This window comes from Coptis chinensis, chromosome 4 (assembly GCF_015680905.1).
Source record: "Coptis chinensis isolate HL-2020 chromosome 4, ASM1568090v1, whole genome shotgun sequence".
NCBI lineage: Eukaryota > Viridiplantae > Streptophyta > Magnoliopsida > Ranunculales > Ranunculaceae > Coptis > Coptis chinensis.
In genome coordinates, this window is record NC_141459.1 from 59,256,269 (window position 1) to 59,273,533 (window position 17,265).

Below are 17,265 nucleotides of genomic sequence, written 5' to 3' on the forward strand. Positions count from 1 at the left end.
ACCCATGCCATCCGAACTTTCAACAATTTTATCCGAAATTTCGACAATTTCATCAGAAATTCCGGACAAATTTTCAGAAATTACATTTTTTTTTTTTTTTTAAATCCAGACAATTTTAACATATTTAGTCTAAAATAGTAGGTTAGTGACATAGTTAGCAATTCGTAATACGGCAAAAATTCGATACAGAAAATATTCGAATAAAATTCGAGCTTCGATAAGAATTCGTTTTTTCAATTCTTCGATAAGTGTAAAAAACAGCAGGCGCATCACGCGTGCCAGAATAGGTTTCACGAGCGTGCCCAGAATGCTAGTCCTAATAAGATGGATTTAGAATGTGGCTAATGTAAACATATTTACAAGAAATATGAAAAACAAGAAAAACCATCACATACTTAATAATTTTGGAACATGGTGTGAACAAGGAAAGAACAACCAGGACCATCCAACATTTATCTAGCGGTAAAAGTGGTTGCAGATTAACTTCACTACAAGAAAACAGGTTTTATGCCACGGTCCAAAACCATGGTTTTTCCCACGGTTTTGGACCGTGGGCTTTTTGTGCGTCGGGAATGATTTGCCCACAGTCATGACCGTGGGGAAAAGTCAGTTTTTCCTACGGTTTTGGACCGTGGGAAAATGTTACTTTTGCCTACGGTTTGGGTCCGTGGGAAATGATGTTTTGGCGACGGTTCTAGACCGTGGCAAAGTTCTTTTTTTTTTTTAAAAAAAAATATTGATATTTTAATTCTTCGGTCAGTTCACCCGCAATCAACATAGACGTACCAATCACCTAACAAAACTCACATAACCATCCTACACCTCAAAGTCACCATTTCCATAACAAATCAGTCAATTGAAAAAAGTAAAGTATAAATTGCGTTTGACTCTAAAATAAGAACATAGACTTGAACACGCCCATCTTCATCATCCAGCCTTCACGATACAAGTCTAACCCTTCACGCACTTCATGATTCCTATCATCAGTTTCATATCAATATAGACTGCAAAGGCAATGTGTATCCCATGCAACAAAGATCACCAGACACACCAAAAGAGTTTCATGATAATAATGCTCTATTGCATTGAAATTGCATACCTTAACCTCCTCACAAAACTTATTTTCCCAAGCATATAATCTTCCAATAGTCAGAGAATGGCTTCCTAAATCCATTCCTCCATAATCGTCAAACAGATCATTCTTACTCTTTGTCCATGTAGAAGAACTTTTCAAGTTGGATGCGAGGAAACTCTTATGGGAAGAAGAGTGAGATGAAGTTGACCGATGTCATGCGATAGATTGTATTAGTTTAGTTGAGTTTTCCTAGTAACCACAATGCTTGCTTCACTTTTCCTAGTAAAAGCCTAAGCAAATACAATTCATGCTACTAGAAAAAGAATAAGCCTAAGCAACCAAGACTCTTGCTGCACTTCTTGATTATATCCAACAAGAAAATCGAACCCTAGCTAACATGAAAACAAAGTGGTAAAAACCTTGCAAGAAATCGCACTTCAACTCATCATGAAACAAGTCCAAAAGTTGTAAACAAAAGTAATAGCACTTCAACTCATGCAAAAGTGCATATATGAGACATGCTATAAGCTCAGAAAAAAAGTAAGACTAGTATCATAATAGATAACAAAAGAAAATATGGTTTGCATTGGACAATAACCTGACTCCTATGATCTACGTCTATAATATTGGCAGTTTACATTATTGAGTTTCTATATTAATTAGGCGTGAAATATTTAAGTTTTTCACCAATACACAACGAAATATTCTCGAAATCTATACTTTTTCTACAGAAGACTTTCGCAAGTAAACAAAAAGCAAAAGAATCTACTTAAGACAAGATAAGATTAAAAAAAAAAAGTTCACTATAAACTAACAAAATAAAAGTACAAGCATAACGTAATCAAAAAGTAAATTTTGAGACAAATATTTTTTCTCGGAATCTTGAAAATATCTAGGATAGCAAATCTAGATATTATGCACCTGAAGCTGACATGGCATAAAGTTGGACAGCATTACATGTGTAAAAGTGGTGCCATGTGTGTACTTTATTATAGCATTTGAACGTAGTAAAATAACCCGCCTTTACTTGGAGCAGAAGAAGATCATAGACAAATTGGATCACTAAGTGAGTAAAATAAATTGAATAACAACGGAGAAAATAAAAAGAAACAGAAAAAGACAACTTACCTCTTTCCCCCATATCAGATTTTTGGTAGTCTTTACTGTTTGAACATGAAAGCAGTTCTCTGTATGTTTTTATACATGAATGGACCTTCCAAAATATAGTGCTTTGCCTTTGCATCGTGTAACGTAATAGAGGTGAAAGACAAGCCTTTATATTCAGCTGCTACAACGAAAACAAAGAATCAGGCAGGCAAATATTGCTGATTTGTAATGATGCGCAAATAAATGATCAGCGCCTTACTCAAGATATATTAGCTTGTAATTGAGGGACTCCATAAGGCACCTCTTTACACCATTCTTTTTATATTATGTTTATTATACATTTTAACTTACATAGAGAAAAAAGGGCAAGCAAATCTAATACAGACTTGAAATAATATCAATCAATAAAGTTTCAAATATAGAAGAAAAGATATATCACACATTATTTGGTCTATTCATATCTTCATAAAAAATGATGACTCTGTCATTATTCATTAGCAATAGATTATATATATATATATATATATATATGGAATAAAATAATAAGTTGCATAAATTACCAGCCAGATGGTAAAGGTATAGAAAGTCCAGAGACTGAACAAGGCATCATATCATGATCAGAAATTAGCTCCTCCTCCAAACTTTCAGACTATTGGCCGGCCAGCCATGCTCCATATCCGTTTTATATATATATATATATATATATATATATATATATATATATATATATATATATATATATATATGTGTGTGTGTGTGTGTGTGCAGCTGGAGTTATTTGTTCATTCTTATCGTATCAAAACATTCTTATACTCCATATCCAAATATACACATCTAAAACTCCGTGACCCCAAATAATGCGAACGTAGTAAAATAATGTATATAACATTTTGTAATTACAAATTTGAAAAGACAGTTTTGTAAAAGAGGGCACCAGACTAGCCGACCTTGTGTCTCTTTATTTCCCTAAGCCAACTTATACAAAAAGTAATGAAGCCAAGACTTTTTTCTCTTTTCAAAGCAGTCTTATTGTAAACCCCACCAGAATTTGTACTGGTGCCTACTCCCTATGGCAGAAGGGTTTAAAAGCGCCTAGCTTACTTCTTTACCCTTCCTTCACAATTATTTCTTGATAATCGTCAACATAACTTATATTGTACTGCATTATATTATTGAGGAGGCACTCAATAATACTTCCCTACGATTCCAAATGGAGAGATAGGCTAAACAAAGAGAATTAGAAAGAAGAGGCGTTCCCATAATAAACCCTAAAAGACTATTTCGTTTCAAAATCCTAATACTCGGTCTCAAAGCTTAATCAAATTAACAACAAGAAATTAAAGGGAAGCAGTTACAAAGGGGAAGAAAATTGAAACCCTTATTCAAAAAATGGGCGTGAAAGATATTGAAATCAAGAAAAAGAACTATTTTGTTTAATTAAATCTTGTAGCTGGAGTGGGAGGAGGACATACCATTGTTGGAAAACGAATATCCGTGGCAAATTTGAGCTCATCCCTGGCAACAACAAGCAGGATGTCAAAAAAGACAAAGTGTATGACAAGATATCGACACGACTAGCTTTCGCATGATGAGCACAAGAACTCTTATTAATACTAACAGATAATACATCCACATCAAAATGCTTTATGAATGCAACATGCTCTTCACTAGACTAGTAATTCACATATTTGAGTAACTGGAAGAAAGTTCACATACCTTATCAAAGTAGTAATCAGGCATCTTATAATCCTTCAGGAATATCTCCTTGGGGGTATCCATTTTGTTCTCTTCAACCTCGGCCAGTTAGGGTTGTGTTGCAACTGAACAAATTAGTCTCCCTCTGGCTTGCTTACTCTGGAAAGAGATGAGCAATCCGTGGCAGTAAATAAACCATAATTTTCTCAATAACTATTTCTCTCTGTGTATTGTGATCTCGATATCGATTACATCTGACCATATCTACAGACTACAAGGAACAAAGGATATGTGGCTGTCAATTATTACTTTATTTGGGTATATTGCCCTCTTTATAAGGACTATCAGCTATGTACTTTTATAGTGGGATGATACACCATTAATAGGTAATAATGTATCCCGGACGTGCCTCCTATAGCATTTTCCTAAATGGGGTATGGATTGGAGGTTGGGATCCCTCCTCCCAATCACTTACATTGACATATTGTTGAAGTCTTATGTTAATGGCAAAAAAAACTTACCAATGATGATGAAAGAGATAATGGACGAGTTCTGCAACACAAAACCTGTACACCAAACAAGAATAACACATTTCTTAAATGGACGTACAAAACTTCAAGCTCTTATAGTCAAGATTATGGAATAAAAACAAATTGTGGAGTACATTAAATACACTTTAAACTCAATTTAAGCAAATATGAGAAGTCCTCAAAATGTCTAACCTTAGAAGCAAAGTTTTTCCGATGACTAATGAAACTCTTAGTCTAATACTTCAAGGAACTAGCACTACGTGATGCCTGCAACTGCAGAAAAAGAGAGAGAGAGAACATCTTTAAACAATAGCACATTTCAAACAATCAAGCTAAGAACTTCCTGCTTGTTGTTTTCTTTCCCCTTGAAATTGAAATCAATCAGAGAGATCTAGCGCGAGTGGGAGAAGTTGGTGGGTTTCCCCCTTTCTTCCTTTTACTGGCTTTTTCGGTTATCCTCTTTTTTAGCGCCTAGATAAGATAATCAAGTTTAACGAGATGTCGTACAATCACCTTCTGTTCTCCTAATTTTGTCAAATAAAACCCTAAAACAAAAATCGATGCTTGAAACAAATTTTTTGTTTTCCTTACCTTTTCGAGATGAGAGAGAGAGATAAAAAATGTAAGTGGGGGGTGGGAGGCGAAGGTAAGTGGTGGGGAAGAAGAAGAATAATTGATCGAGCGAGGGTATATCTTCGAATTTTCTTTTCCTGTTCTACATATGGATGTGAATCTACAGCAAAAAAAAGTCTTACCCGACGGTTTTACTCGTGGCTGCCACCCACGGCCCAAGTAACTGGTAAAGTGTGGGTAATGGTATTTAAGTATGCTTACGAACTAAAACCTATTTCCTACTGTCAATAATTGTGGCCAAAGTAGCAAAGGTTCATGACCGTGGGAAAAAAACCATTTTCTTGTAGTTTATTGGTTTACATGATTAGAGATGAAAATATGAATAACTATACATAATATGAAAATGAAAGTCAAGTATTGCTCTCGAATGCATGAAGTGATTCACGTCATTAAGTATTCTTCCATTTGGCAATTTTGTATCATCTCAATATCAAATACATTCCGCATGTAAGATGTTACTCTTTAGTTTTGAGTTACTATTTCCATTTTAGCAACTAGAGCTTTTTTATTACGTCTATCTAAAGATTCTCAATGACGACGATGGAGATTTCTCGTTAAAGGAGTGACTTGGTCTTTTTCCGCTTGTACTTCTTTGGAACTTTTGGGAGGCCATTAGGTGGAGACTCTTTGAAATTATCTGAAGCTGGCAAACGTGCCATCGACTGTTCAAAATCTGAGAGGGACACATAAACAAGTAAATTAATATAAGTACATAAAAGAACATGATCAAGAATTGTGTCAAAAGATTGTCCTAGTCCTTCCATTCAATTACCACAAGCGGAGAAAGTCAATAATGTGTTCAAACTTAAGCATCACTTAGAGCTTTGCGAGAAACTGCCAACTCAAATTTTCTTCCAAGGGTTATATGAATCCTATCATATTAAGATTTCACCAAGTGACCAAGGCATGTTTTGGTTTATACGGGCAGAAGAGTATAAGGGTAAAGTGCTCATGTCAAGGCCTTTTGAGAAAACTGGCCCCTCACCCATGGATAGGCAGTCTTTGAGCGTGGGCCTCCAGGTGTCAAAGTGGGGGCATTATTGACTGTTGGTTAGTGGTTGTGGATCGTTACTCGTTACAATTTAACCAGGATCTAGGACAGCTTTCAATAATATGTGGAACCAAACCAATCCAAGGTGTGACATTAGCCAAATGGGCCGGGTTACAGACAAATAGTTCGGAGCTGGAGTTCACAGTTCACCACAAAATACACATAAACAACTCGGCATATCTAAGTCTACTACCACTAATATAACTAGGCATTCAAGTTCAAAGTTGGTGACAACATGGATAGATACATGTCTGGAGTCTGGACAGTGTCAGATTCTTAAGTAGCAGTATTACTTTTTATTGGAACGAACACACCATGGTATTTAAAGCAGAGATGGAGAAGAGCTACTAGCTATGGCATATTCACATATCAAAATGTCTTATGCAAATAGTGATCAAATGCCAACTTTGCAGCTAATGCAACACAAATAAAGGTTTAAGCCTTCTACCCACTGATTGCATTGGCCTTATATGGTTACCTGGAAATCAAATAGGTGACCTTATTGGCCCTTCCTGTTTGCATTGGCCTTGCACCCACTGATTTCAAAGATTCAATATGAGTATCACTCATCGCTCCAAGCCTAGTACTTAGATGATAGGACAATGATTGGAGATACATAACAAGGGGCTGCAGCAATTCATATTATTGAAGAAGAAGGAATTTCGTTTGGGCTTGTACTTAATGTAGCTAAAACGGAGATCTTTTGTCCAAACTAAAATGGAGATGATCGTTTCTCCATAAGTGTAGGTATGTTTGTCACTCCAACCCCAGTCTCTTCCCTTCAAATATATCCCCTTCAAATATATCACGTCCTTAGTAGAGGGTCAGGTAACTTGGTGAAGCATCTAGCTTTCCCACTTGCCCACCCACTTATTTCAACGAAATAACAGATGTTTTTTTTTTATCAATGTCTTTGCAATGCTCTTCGAGATACTATAGTCTCTGATGGGCCTAGATTTGGTGATCTTTAGTGGTATTTGTGGACACTCCCATTATGTCTTGGTGGGTTAGGCTAAGTCCAATGGTTTGGTGTGTTATCCCACCAAACCACAATAGTATAGTGGATAGAGTTAGCAGGTTAGCAGGTTAGCGTTTCCAAAACCAATAGTTTTTTTGACAGCCGCCAGTACCAATGGCCTAGAGGAAGTAATTTTTTTTTTTTTTTTTTGGACTCTCCTCTCTCCAGCCGCCATTCTCAAAGGCGTGTGGGAAAAAAGATTTTAAAAAAAAAATCTAGCCGCCACACAGTGTGACGTGTGGCTTATATTTCTTCTACCCGCCACTCATACTGGCGTGTAAACTTTGTTAGAATAGTTGTATGAACACAGCAACTAAAGTAGAACATAAGGAACAGTAGCAATGAAGAAACAAGGGCGGTAGTGGTAGGAATAACCAAAAGGGATTAGGTCGTCGCTTAAGGAAAGATTCCGCCCCTTCCAATGGTGCGAGAAAGGCAACGGTGGCGTCTTCCTCACGAGGATTCAATGGTTACTTGGCGACTGATTTTACACTAGAACGGACTACCCTCTAGAACGACAATATAACTCTCTCGGCGGCCGACAGAAGAAGAAGAAGAAGAAGAAAATGGCTGGTTTGAGTTTTCGTTTCTCGAGTTGAGTTTCGATCAAGTCTATTCTCTATGGACTCACAGTCCTATTTATAGAGGTTAGGAGGAAGAGAGACCAACTCTAATAGAACATTTTGAAACTTCTTCGCTCAAGAAAAAGGCAAAACAAGTTTAGGCTATTGGTCAAACCACTACCCACAACAAGAAGCCCAAGCTAAAGCCCGAACCACCCGATGTGGTGGATAACCAATGTGGGACTATCTATTATGCACTAAAGTGGAGAGAACACAATTTGTTCATCTCCTCCACTTTTTACACACACACTAGTATTTAGAAATACACAAGAGATTCCAACAATCCCCCACTATTTCAAAATACTAATAGTCCCCACTATTTTGGAATAGGATATTACAAAAGAAATGGGTTAACGAAAATGCCGAGAGAATCGAAAAAATAATGTATATGATAATTGGTGCTTTACGGGTTTGAACCCGGTCATAGGGTAACATGTCTTTATAATGCGTGAAAGTGGTGGATTAAAAATCTTTGAACCAACATTCCCTGCGATAAAATAGAGGACATGCACCCACATTGCTCTTTCATTATATGCCTATTCTCGGTGATTGTTGCTTTTTGTCCCTCATTTTTGTGTTCCATGAATGCTCTAGAGTACTTGCCTGAATACTCATAAAAACCGACCCAGTTATACATTCACGTAGGTGGATATCCATCAAGTGTATATTGCAGTTAAAATACACTATCTCATTATAAAAAATAGACTATGGATTCCAATAAGAGTAAAATAACTCATCCTTTCTCATTGCAATTCAAGTTATACAAAGTATACAAAAAATGATATCTAGTCATAGGGTGGGACGTCTCAAAGAAAGACAATAGCATACCAGAGCAACGAGGTGACTTGTTTTTCCCTTTGAACCTAATTCATGGGATCTCCAATCACATAGGTGGGGTTGACGTCAGTGTCGCTCTCTATCTAAGGCAAAAGTCCCATCCCCCTCGACGTATAACCACTTGCCTCCAAAGAAGTGGTGCGGTTAGACATGTGGCCAAACTAAGTCCAACCTAACATAATCTCTAGCAGCTGCTTGATTAAGTTATATCTCAACTTACATGTATTCTTTTCCCATTTCACATAAGATAACATGTCTTAGCTATCAGAATGAGGCGGTTGCAAAGCATATACACATCGGGGAGGCTGTTTAGAGCCGGCTGGGAAGATTTGCCAAGAGGTTGCTAACCCACTCAAAGATCATCACATGCCTTTTCTAAAGGCGATTAGCTTGGATGATATCCAAGACACTCAATTTCCACCAAAGGTAAACACATAAACATTCTTTGGATCCGGTTTATAACATATTACCCTTCTAACAATGATGGAAATCTACTAAATATCAATCCATAATCAATGGCTCTGCTATAGTACTTGGATAATCTGACAATATACATCAAAGTTCCTTATAAGGACACAATGGGTTATCAGCTCAGTATGCCATTAATGTAGGCAATGTCATGTCTCACATACATTATCCATCAAGTACAATTGGCTACCAATGATATTGACATATTTAGTATGAAAAAACACAAGGAGATTATTTTTCATAAGATGGATATTTGCCACAAAAGGTGTTAACACATGCTTACTATCATAATACCCATACTTTTCAATGAAAAATATTTCTACTAAGTCTTTATAACAATATAATGAGACCAACATGAGTTTTAATTCCTATATTCACGGTCATTCAATTCAGTAGTGCCCAAAATTTCCCTATACCATCGGCGGTCGATTTAAAGATGCGATGTGGCCTTCAACCATATTCAAACGTCAACATCTTGATAACAGCAATTACAGAAATGAGTTTAATAACATAATAAACTATCATTTTCAATGACGGTTTATGATGTGTTTCAAATAGGAATTTCTCTGTCTCATACACATTCTCAATGCTAGCACTCATGATATTAAATCATCTAAACAAAGAGAGATTAACATATATGTCTTGCTTTACTCTAAAGAAAGTACACATTTTTTATCAACAACGGTACTTTGACATCCATATGACAGTAATATGTTGTTGAATTGCTCATGTCATTTATAGGCGCTTGAATCAACTCATACAAAGATTTAATTAAATTGTATACCTTTAGCTCATCACCTGGTACTACTTGGTATTGTAGTTCCGCACAACTACTCAACTAGAGTCTTTAGAATTCTGTAGAAGAAATTCTAGTTATATGAGCAAGGTTTCAAAATAGTATAAATCTTGTCTCTGATTGAAACCCCTTGACTATTATTATTAGCATTGTATTTTGCAATACAACTATCACGTTTTAGTTTTCTCTTAAAGATCCAATTCAACCTATAGATCCCCCAATAAATCAAGAGTCCAGTTTAGAGGAGTTGTATCATTCAAAAGGACACTTCTCATAGAACGGACAACTTCCTTATAGGTTAATGAATTGAATCTTCCTCAAGAAACATATAAACATCATCACGAGTGAATGGTGAAAATACTCATTGATAGTCTTCCAAATTTCTTGTGCGAGAAATAATGGGATTATCTTATGTAGTTCATTATGAACATTCAACCACTCTATGCCGATTTCTCGGAAAGCACAACCTCAAATAAAATTAGCATATAAGACATTCAATAATAGTATGGTATCTACAAAATTGTTATCACTCATGACATTTGAAAACAAACATCACTATTATGAGTTTCACCGATGAACATCTACTAGATAATTCTAGGTTTCAAAAAGACTTCTTTTAGATTCATTCACAATAACCTTGGCAAGACACCCCACATTTTGAAGCATTTTTGGATAGGCCCAAGACCTTTCCATACTTTGTAGTTGGTGTCTTTCCAATTATCTTGTGAGATGAACTATGGTAAAAAAGTGTTATGCATATGGGTCACCACCCCCCACAGTTCAATAGTTACTCAACCTAATCAAACTTACATGCAAAATACATTATACCGCTACAAACACTAAAAGAAACAACAACAATAAAATGCACTCTTATGACAAGAATATACTTTACTCAAGTCTATGAATCTGGATCATATTAAACATAGTCATATTATGTTCATGTTATCTATATGAAAGGAAATCCACAAAAGATTCTAATGAATCTTAAAGAATAAAAGAATTAGATGAAAAGGGTTTTACCCGAGATAATATCATATCATTATCATCCTTCTTTTCATCATTCAACATTCCAACTGTCATAGGGAGACAATCCACGCACTTGTACATCACCTTGGCTATTTATCCATAGTCATAGGAGGATAATGCCTAATAAGACAATCTACATGGCGTTACATCTCCTTGTCTAAAATAGTGTTTGGAGGATATTGTCTAAGAAGACAAACCATTACTTACATCTCCTTGACTAAATTAGGTTTAAGAGGATATTGATTGTTTTCCATATTGTTTCCTCTCGTAGACAACGATGCTCATTACTTAATAATATATGACATGGTTAAACTTCATGTCAATGTTAAATAATACATTCATGCCAAACATGGTAAATATCATATCATAGGTTCGGGGAAAAGTAAACTTTAATTGTACCTTCACAACAAAAGTATATCGATATTCAAGCAAATCTAGCCACTGAATATGCAAAACAACTGAGGACTCCACCTCCTCTTTTTACATGAGCTCAAGTAAGATAGAATACCCTATCAACAAGACCTCAAGTTCTACCACAACATCTAATGGCTCAACCCATTAATGTCTTCAACTAGAAAAATTTACCAATAAACTATTATCAAGTTTAAAGTAAATCCACGATGATTAATATCCAAAACTAGCATGCTACACAACTTTAACATATGCTATATTAAATATAAGCTACAAGTTACTTCATCTAACATGTATTTTTACAACAGTACAATTATAACCATCGTCTAACAACATGCTCACTCAATAAAGGTAAGCAATTATGCATTGAATACATTATAATTACTATCCAAGAATTGAGTGTGGTTGATATTAACTATCTTAAGGTGTCTCTTAGACCATCTACATACATTAACATATGTACAAAGAAAATTAATATCAAACTACTTCTAGTCAAACCAATTAATTCCTCAGTGATAAACACGTATAATTTGTTGACTAGGTTATTAAAGAAGTTTAAGCTTAGGGATTTCCCTCCTAAAAAAACTAGCATGCAACTCAAGGCAAGAATATCACCATATAATTAAACCAAAAGAATTGCAAAGAGTGAAAGAATACGATACCTAACCGATTGAAAAATCGGATTACCATATTTTCCTCCTTCTAGAAAAACAGTTCAAAAGAACTGTAATTCTAAACCAGCTTAGGACGAATTGGGTATCAAGCCTTATACCACTGGAAAGCTCTTTGAATCAGCTATCCAACACAAGAAGCGGATTGCAAAACCGAGCTCTGAGCTGAAAGTTATAGCAGTTTCCGTAACGAGTGACGTAGCTGTCAAAAAGACGAACTTTGACGTTTTTTTTTTTATAGAAATCTCATATTTGACTCCCACAAACGTAGGAGAAAGGTCTACAACCATATAGGGTTTGATAAACAACAAAAGATCAATAAATATTCAATCTTTAATTGGTTTCCCTACCAAAAACAAAATTATTAAAAAATTTCTAAAGTCATAACCCAATAACACAAACAATAACTCAAAGTAAAAGACTTATCTTTTGATTGTCGTATTAAAGCACTCTCTTTTGTTCTCCTTAAGGACAGCCTAATCCACGCCTTGGTTATTCCCAGTTACTGCTGTCCTTGTTTCTTCATTGCTATTGTTCCTTATGTTCTACTTTAGTTGCTGTGTTCATACAACTATTCTAACAATCTTAAAGAAAGATTTCGCCCCTTCCAATGGTGCAGAAAGGCAACAGTGGCGTCTTCCTCACAGGATTCAATGGTTAACAGCAGCCTGACTTTGCACTAGAACGGACTACCCTCTAGAACAGCAATATAACTCTCTCGGCGGTGACGGGAAGAAGAGAAGAAGAAAATTTGGTTTGAGTTTTACGTTTCTCGAAGTTGAGTTTTCGATCAAGTCTATTCTCTCTATGGACTCACAGTCCTATTTATAGATGTTAGGAGGAAGAGAGACCAACTCCTAATAGAACACTGAAACTTGTTGCTCAAGAAAAAGGCAAAACAAGTTTAGGCTATTGGTCAAACCACTACCCACAACAGTAAACCCAAGCCTAGGCCCGAACCCTACCCGATGTGGTGGATAACCAATGTGGGACTATCTACTGTGCACTAAAGTGGAGAGAACACAATTTATTCATCTCCTCCACTTTGCACACACACACTAGTATTTAGAAATACACAAGAGATTCCAACAAACTTGACGCTATCTCGTTAAAACTGGCACTATAGATAGGTAAACTTATACCGATAGCATTTGCGCATTAGCGTTTTGACTCACCATTGGATCAGAATTTCCGTGATATTTAGTGTTTTGCCACACCATTCGACTTAGCCTTAGGCATTTATTGTGAGACCAATGTCTACACATTTGCATTTGTTGCCTCTCGTCTTCAAACTAGTACGTTCTATAACTACATTCTTAGAAGTTCTTATATTATATATGCCTATATATGGGTGAGATCTTTGAGAATGCTAGCTACATCTCTGTCTACATGGTTTTGACGTCAACTCTCTAGCCGTGAATGCTAAACATCACCCAAAAACCACAAGAAATTCTGGCGGAAGCATACTACATCAAGATTGTTAGTGGTTGTGAGAGGTAATTGGAATCTTATAATCGGTACATACAATAGATTCTTACTTGCTATTCCCATGGAGGTAATTGATCAATACATGTCCCCAGTGCCCCCAATGGAGTATCGTACTATCCTTTGTTATCATCATATGATTCATTTGCATTCTGATGGTGATCGTTGCCTTGTATGCAAGGAGCACCGACTCGATACCTTTAGAGATCCTACAACACACTGCATTAATTTCTCAAGCTTCAAATACCGGCATGACCATGTCAAAACATTTTATGTGATCCGATTTGGCAGGATAGTATACAAGTGAAGAAAAAGGTTCATGTTAATTTTCTCAATGGGTAGATTATTGTTTAGTTAATTTACCTACATCTGCCTTGGTTTACTATTGGTCAAAGGGAAAACATGCATGTGCTGACGTAACTAGATTATCTTCTACAGTATGACTTGGATATGGTGCCTTTAAGGTGGGGCAAGCAACCAATAACGTAATAATGGTGAAGATGGAGAAACACAAAGACGCTTATAGGGCAAAAGACCACCGTTTTATATGTTTTCCTTTAATCACGTTCAGATTTTTGGCATCATAAACTATTAAGCTTCTAAAAATATTGCAGAAAGTTATGGACAATAATGTGCTGGCTCCCAATAAATTTATATTTAAGAGAATGATTTGTTGTTCAAAGAAGCACTTGAAGTGAATTTGTAGCGTGCATTTCCTCCTCCCTTAAATAAAATAAATCAATATCAAATTATTCGACTAATTAAGAAAAATCTATGGAAATCAAGCGAAACCAAACCTAAACCCACATGTTGGCACTTCTATAGTATAGATAGATATTCAAACGGGGAATTCAGATAAAATAACTAAAATAAAAAGCATGAATGACTTATTTTTTTCGAGAATAACCATATTTCAAAAGCATGAACGACGCCGTACCCAGGAATGAAAGGATAGTGTAGCGACAATTTTGGCAATAAAAAATGAAAAAAAAAAATAGAATAAATTAACCTTGAGAGGACCACGTAGAAACGGGAACATTGTAGTGATCCCTAGGTTCATCACCTAAGTTACTCAGAGACCTTGTTGAGAAATTCGAAGAGGTGTTGAAGTCATTCATCTACATTGTAAAAACGGAAAAATTAGAACTAGAGAATCGATTTTTTTTGTTTTGAGTTTCCTAGCAAAACAAATATCAGAAAACAATAGAAAAAGTGGTCCAGTGCCATTACTCGATTCCTTATCTTTTCTTTCCCTAAGACTTTTCTGTGATGGAACAAATACGCCCCAATTCGAATAGATTTTTGGTCAAGCTAGCCACTCATTTTTTAAAACACTCGAGTGCCTCAACGTGCATGGAATGATAATAATGTATCTACAGCAATTGTACTTGATGCAGGGAGTTGTTTAGTTAGAACAATATTGTGTATGTCCTCGCCTGGAGTAAGCAGAGGGGATCACTTACCCAACTTGGCGTATTACATTGGCTTTCCCATCCAATATGTGCCACATGCTTAACTTCCGTTGGGTACCCAATCTCCAATTCACGCTCCTTGCTGACTACAACCAACGAGTTTTTAATGTGAGCAAAAATATCCATATGTGTAGATAGACAGAAATAATCCAGAAGATAGAAATGCTACCAAATATTTGAGAGATGAATCTAAATCCCTTACAAATGCCTTTGATCCTTATTCCCATTGCATACACTCAAAAGCAACAATAGCGCCACTTAAACCTTTTTAAAAAGGCTTGGTATTCAGTAAGCTGCCTTCAAAATCCAAGACCACTTTTCTGAAGAAAACTTAAGCAAAGGTGAACATGCTGGGTTTTGGATCATTAGCCTCGTCAATTAGAAGAAGGATGAAATAATTATTAGGAAAATGTTGTGTTGGTCAAAGTGGATAGCAGTTGGAAAACAAAAGATGCACTCTCTTTGATTCTTTTCCTTCTTTTAAATGTTGTTTAAGAACTGAGACAACATAAATTATATGAAATATGAAAAGCACTAAGAAAGAAGTGAACAGACAACCAAAGAAGGGGAAATTGAAAATGTTAGATGATAATGTATTGAGCACGAGAAGAGAAAGGAATATTATGAGGTGAGCATAGAAGGTGGACAACCATAAAACCTCCAAACTGAAAGGTGAATGGTCACTTTCTCACATGACACCATGTTATAAACCAGTGGCATTTCAAAGTAATGGATTAGGTAATGGGGCTCAAACCCGTGCTTAATTAACTAGAACTAGTTGATTAGGATAAATGGATATATTGGTCTTGTTGCTTAGCTGTTCAACGGACCCAATCAGAAGAGGTCGATTCGCCTAAACATATCTACCATGAAATGATAGGGATCGGCATGAAGGCATTCTTGTTGTTGACTTGTTGCTAACCCACTCGGGATATGCTCTAGACGTGACTACATGTTTCTATACCAAATTCAATACTTTTCATCAAAAGCTTGCTTGTGCAAGTGAACTTCTATTGAACTACTATGTCCGGGCTTTGTAAGTCCAAAAACCTTTCGGTATCACAATGTTTCCAGATGAAAATATTTATTTAGCAAAATTAGCATACTTTAAAATCAGCATACTTGTCAGCACATCTTTAAAAGTTAAAACTGCTAAAATAAATGGTGCGATGACATAAATTGTTGAAGCGATTATCAACCCCTTTTCTAAAACAGGGGATTAAACATAGAAGTATATGTTGGAGATTATATCAATACCAATCGATTTTCCCTCTACACAGATAATTTGTATTTGAACACAATTAAACTCCAGACAAATTATAAATATCAACTACAACCTATACTAACATGTCCAACTCGCTAAACAACTATTAACAACAGATCATAATATAAAGCAGTAAAAGCAAACCACAACACAAAGATTTACCGTAGTTCGGCCAATAGTGCCTACTTCCACAAGAGCTAGTTCTTTATAAAGTGGGAAGGAAGATTACAATCTCTCCTTTCAGTCTCTCACCTTACTAGATCACTCCTCTCTCTTTACAGGATTGTCTCTCTGTAAAGGTTATCTCTCAATCTTGCTTTCAAGATTGGGTTTCTCTCTTTTGTTCTTTGGTTCTTCTCTGGTTAGGTTTTTCCAAAACCTTGATTTTGTTTTTATATCAAAAACACAAATTTCGCGGTTACCGTAGCGAAGCCCACGAAAAATAGACACGGTAGAAGTTGCGCCTCGAGGCAAGACCAAAGTAGGTGCGAGGGGTGCGCTTCACTCTACCGAAGTCCATCAAAGGCCCGAAATAAGTCAGTCACGCCCGAAAGCAAGCCAAACCTGAGCGCAGGTTCGCTCAAGCTTTCCCATGCAACCTGAAATTCTTTCCTCATGTGAGGGATAAAGCTAACAATCTCCCCCTCCCGAACAGTGAGGGGGGGCTTTCTCCATGCAATTTCCAAATCAACAGGAGGAGTGCGCTGTCATTCAGGCAATAGCACAACAAACATCAAACTTACCTTTCGGTAAGACTTTGGTCATCATATCCGACCCGTTCTTGTCAGTATGGATCTTCTCAATACACAAATGTTTGTCTTCGAGTACTTCTCTAATCCAATGATAACGCACGTGTATGTGCTTGGATCTAGAATGGAAACTTCAGATTCTTGCTCAAATGGATGGATGGCCTCGATCCGTCACATAGAACTACAAACCTGTTTACGCTTTAGCCCTAGTTCGTCGAAGAACCTCTTCATCCATAGCAACTCTTTTGCAACACTTCGGTGGTCGTAATATGCCTGCCTATGGTGGAGAGGGCAACACACTTTTGCAACTTTGATTGTCAAGAAACCGCCCCCGCAAAAGTAACCGGATAACCG

The 17,265-nt window shown here is 36.4% G+C and overlaps 1 protein-coding gene across 5 annotated transcripts; it reads right to left on the bottom strand.

The window, feature by feature from the left end:
* Positions 1-5,397: 5,397 nt before the first annotated feature.
* On the bottom strand, positions 5,398-15,631 carry LOC147504215 (CRIB domain-containing protein RIC11-like). Of its 5 annotated transcripts, none has more exons than XR_015193002.1 (5): positions 15,068-15,604; positions 14,890-14,984; positions 14,436-14,544; positions 13,480-13,635; positions 5,398-5,713 (listed from the first exon to the last, which is right to left on the bottom strand). XR_015193002.1 is itself a non-coding variant. In XM_086557248.1 (5 exons), the coding sequence occupies exons 1-5, from the start codon at positions 15,123-15,125 to the stop codon at positions 5,707-5,709; spliced, it is 402 nt and encodes a 133-aa protein (XP_086413374.1). In that variant the 5' UTR covers positions 15,126-15,631; the 3' UTR covers positions 5,398-5,706. The 5 variants fall into 5 exon arrangements, 4 of the variants coding, with proteins under 4 accessions (XP_086413374.1, XP_086413372.1, XP_086413373.1 ...); XM_086557248.1 differs by having other exon boundaries at positions 13,480-13,645; positions 15,101-15,631; XM_086557246.1 differs by having other exon boundaries at positions 13,480-13,645; positions 15,068-15,611.
* Positions 15,632-17,265: the final 1,634 nt, after the last annotated feature.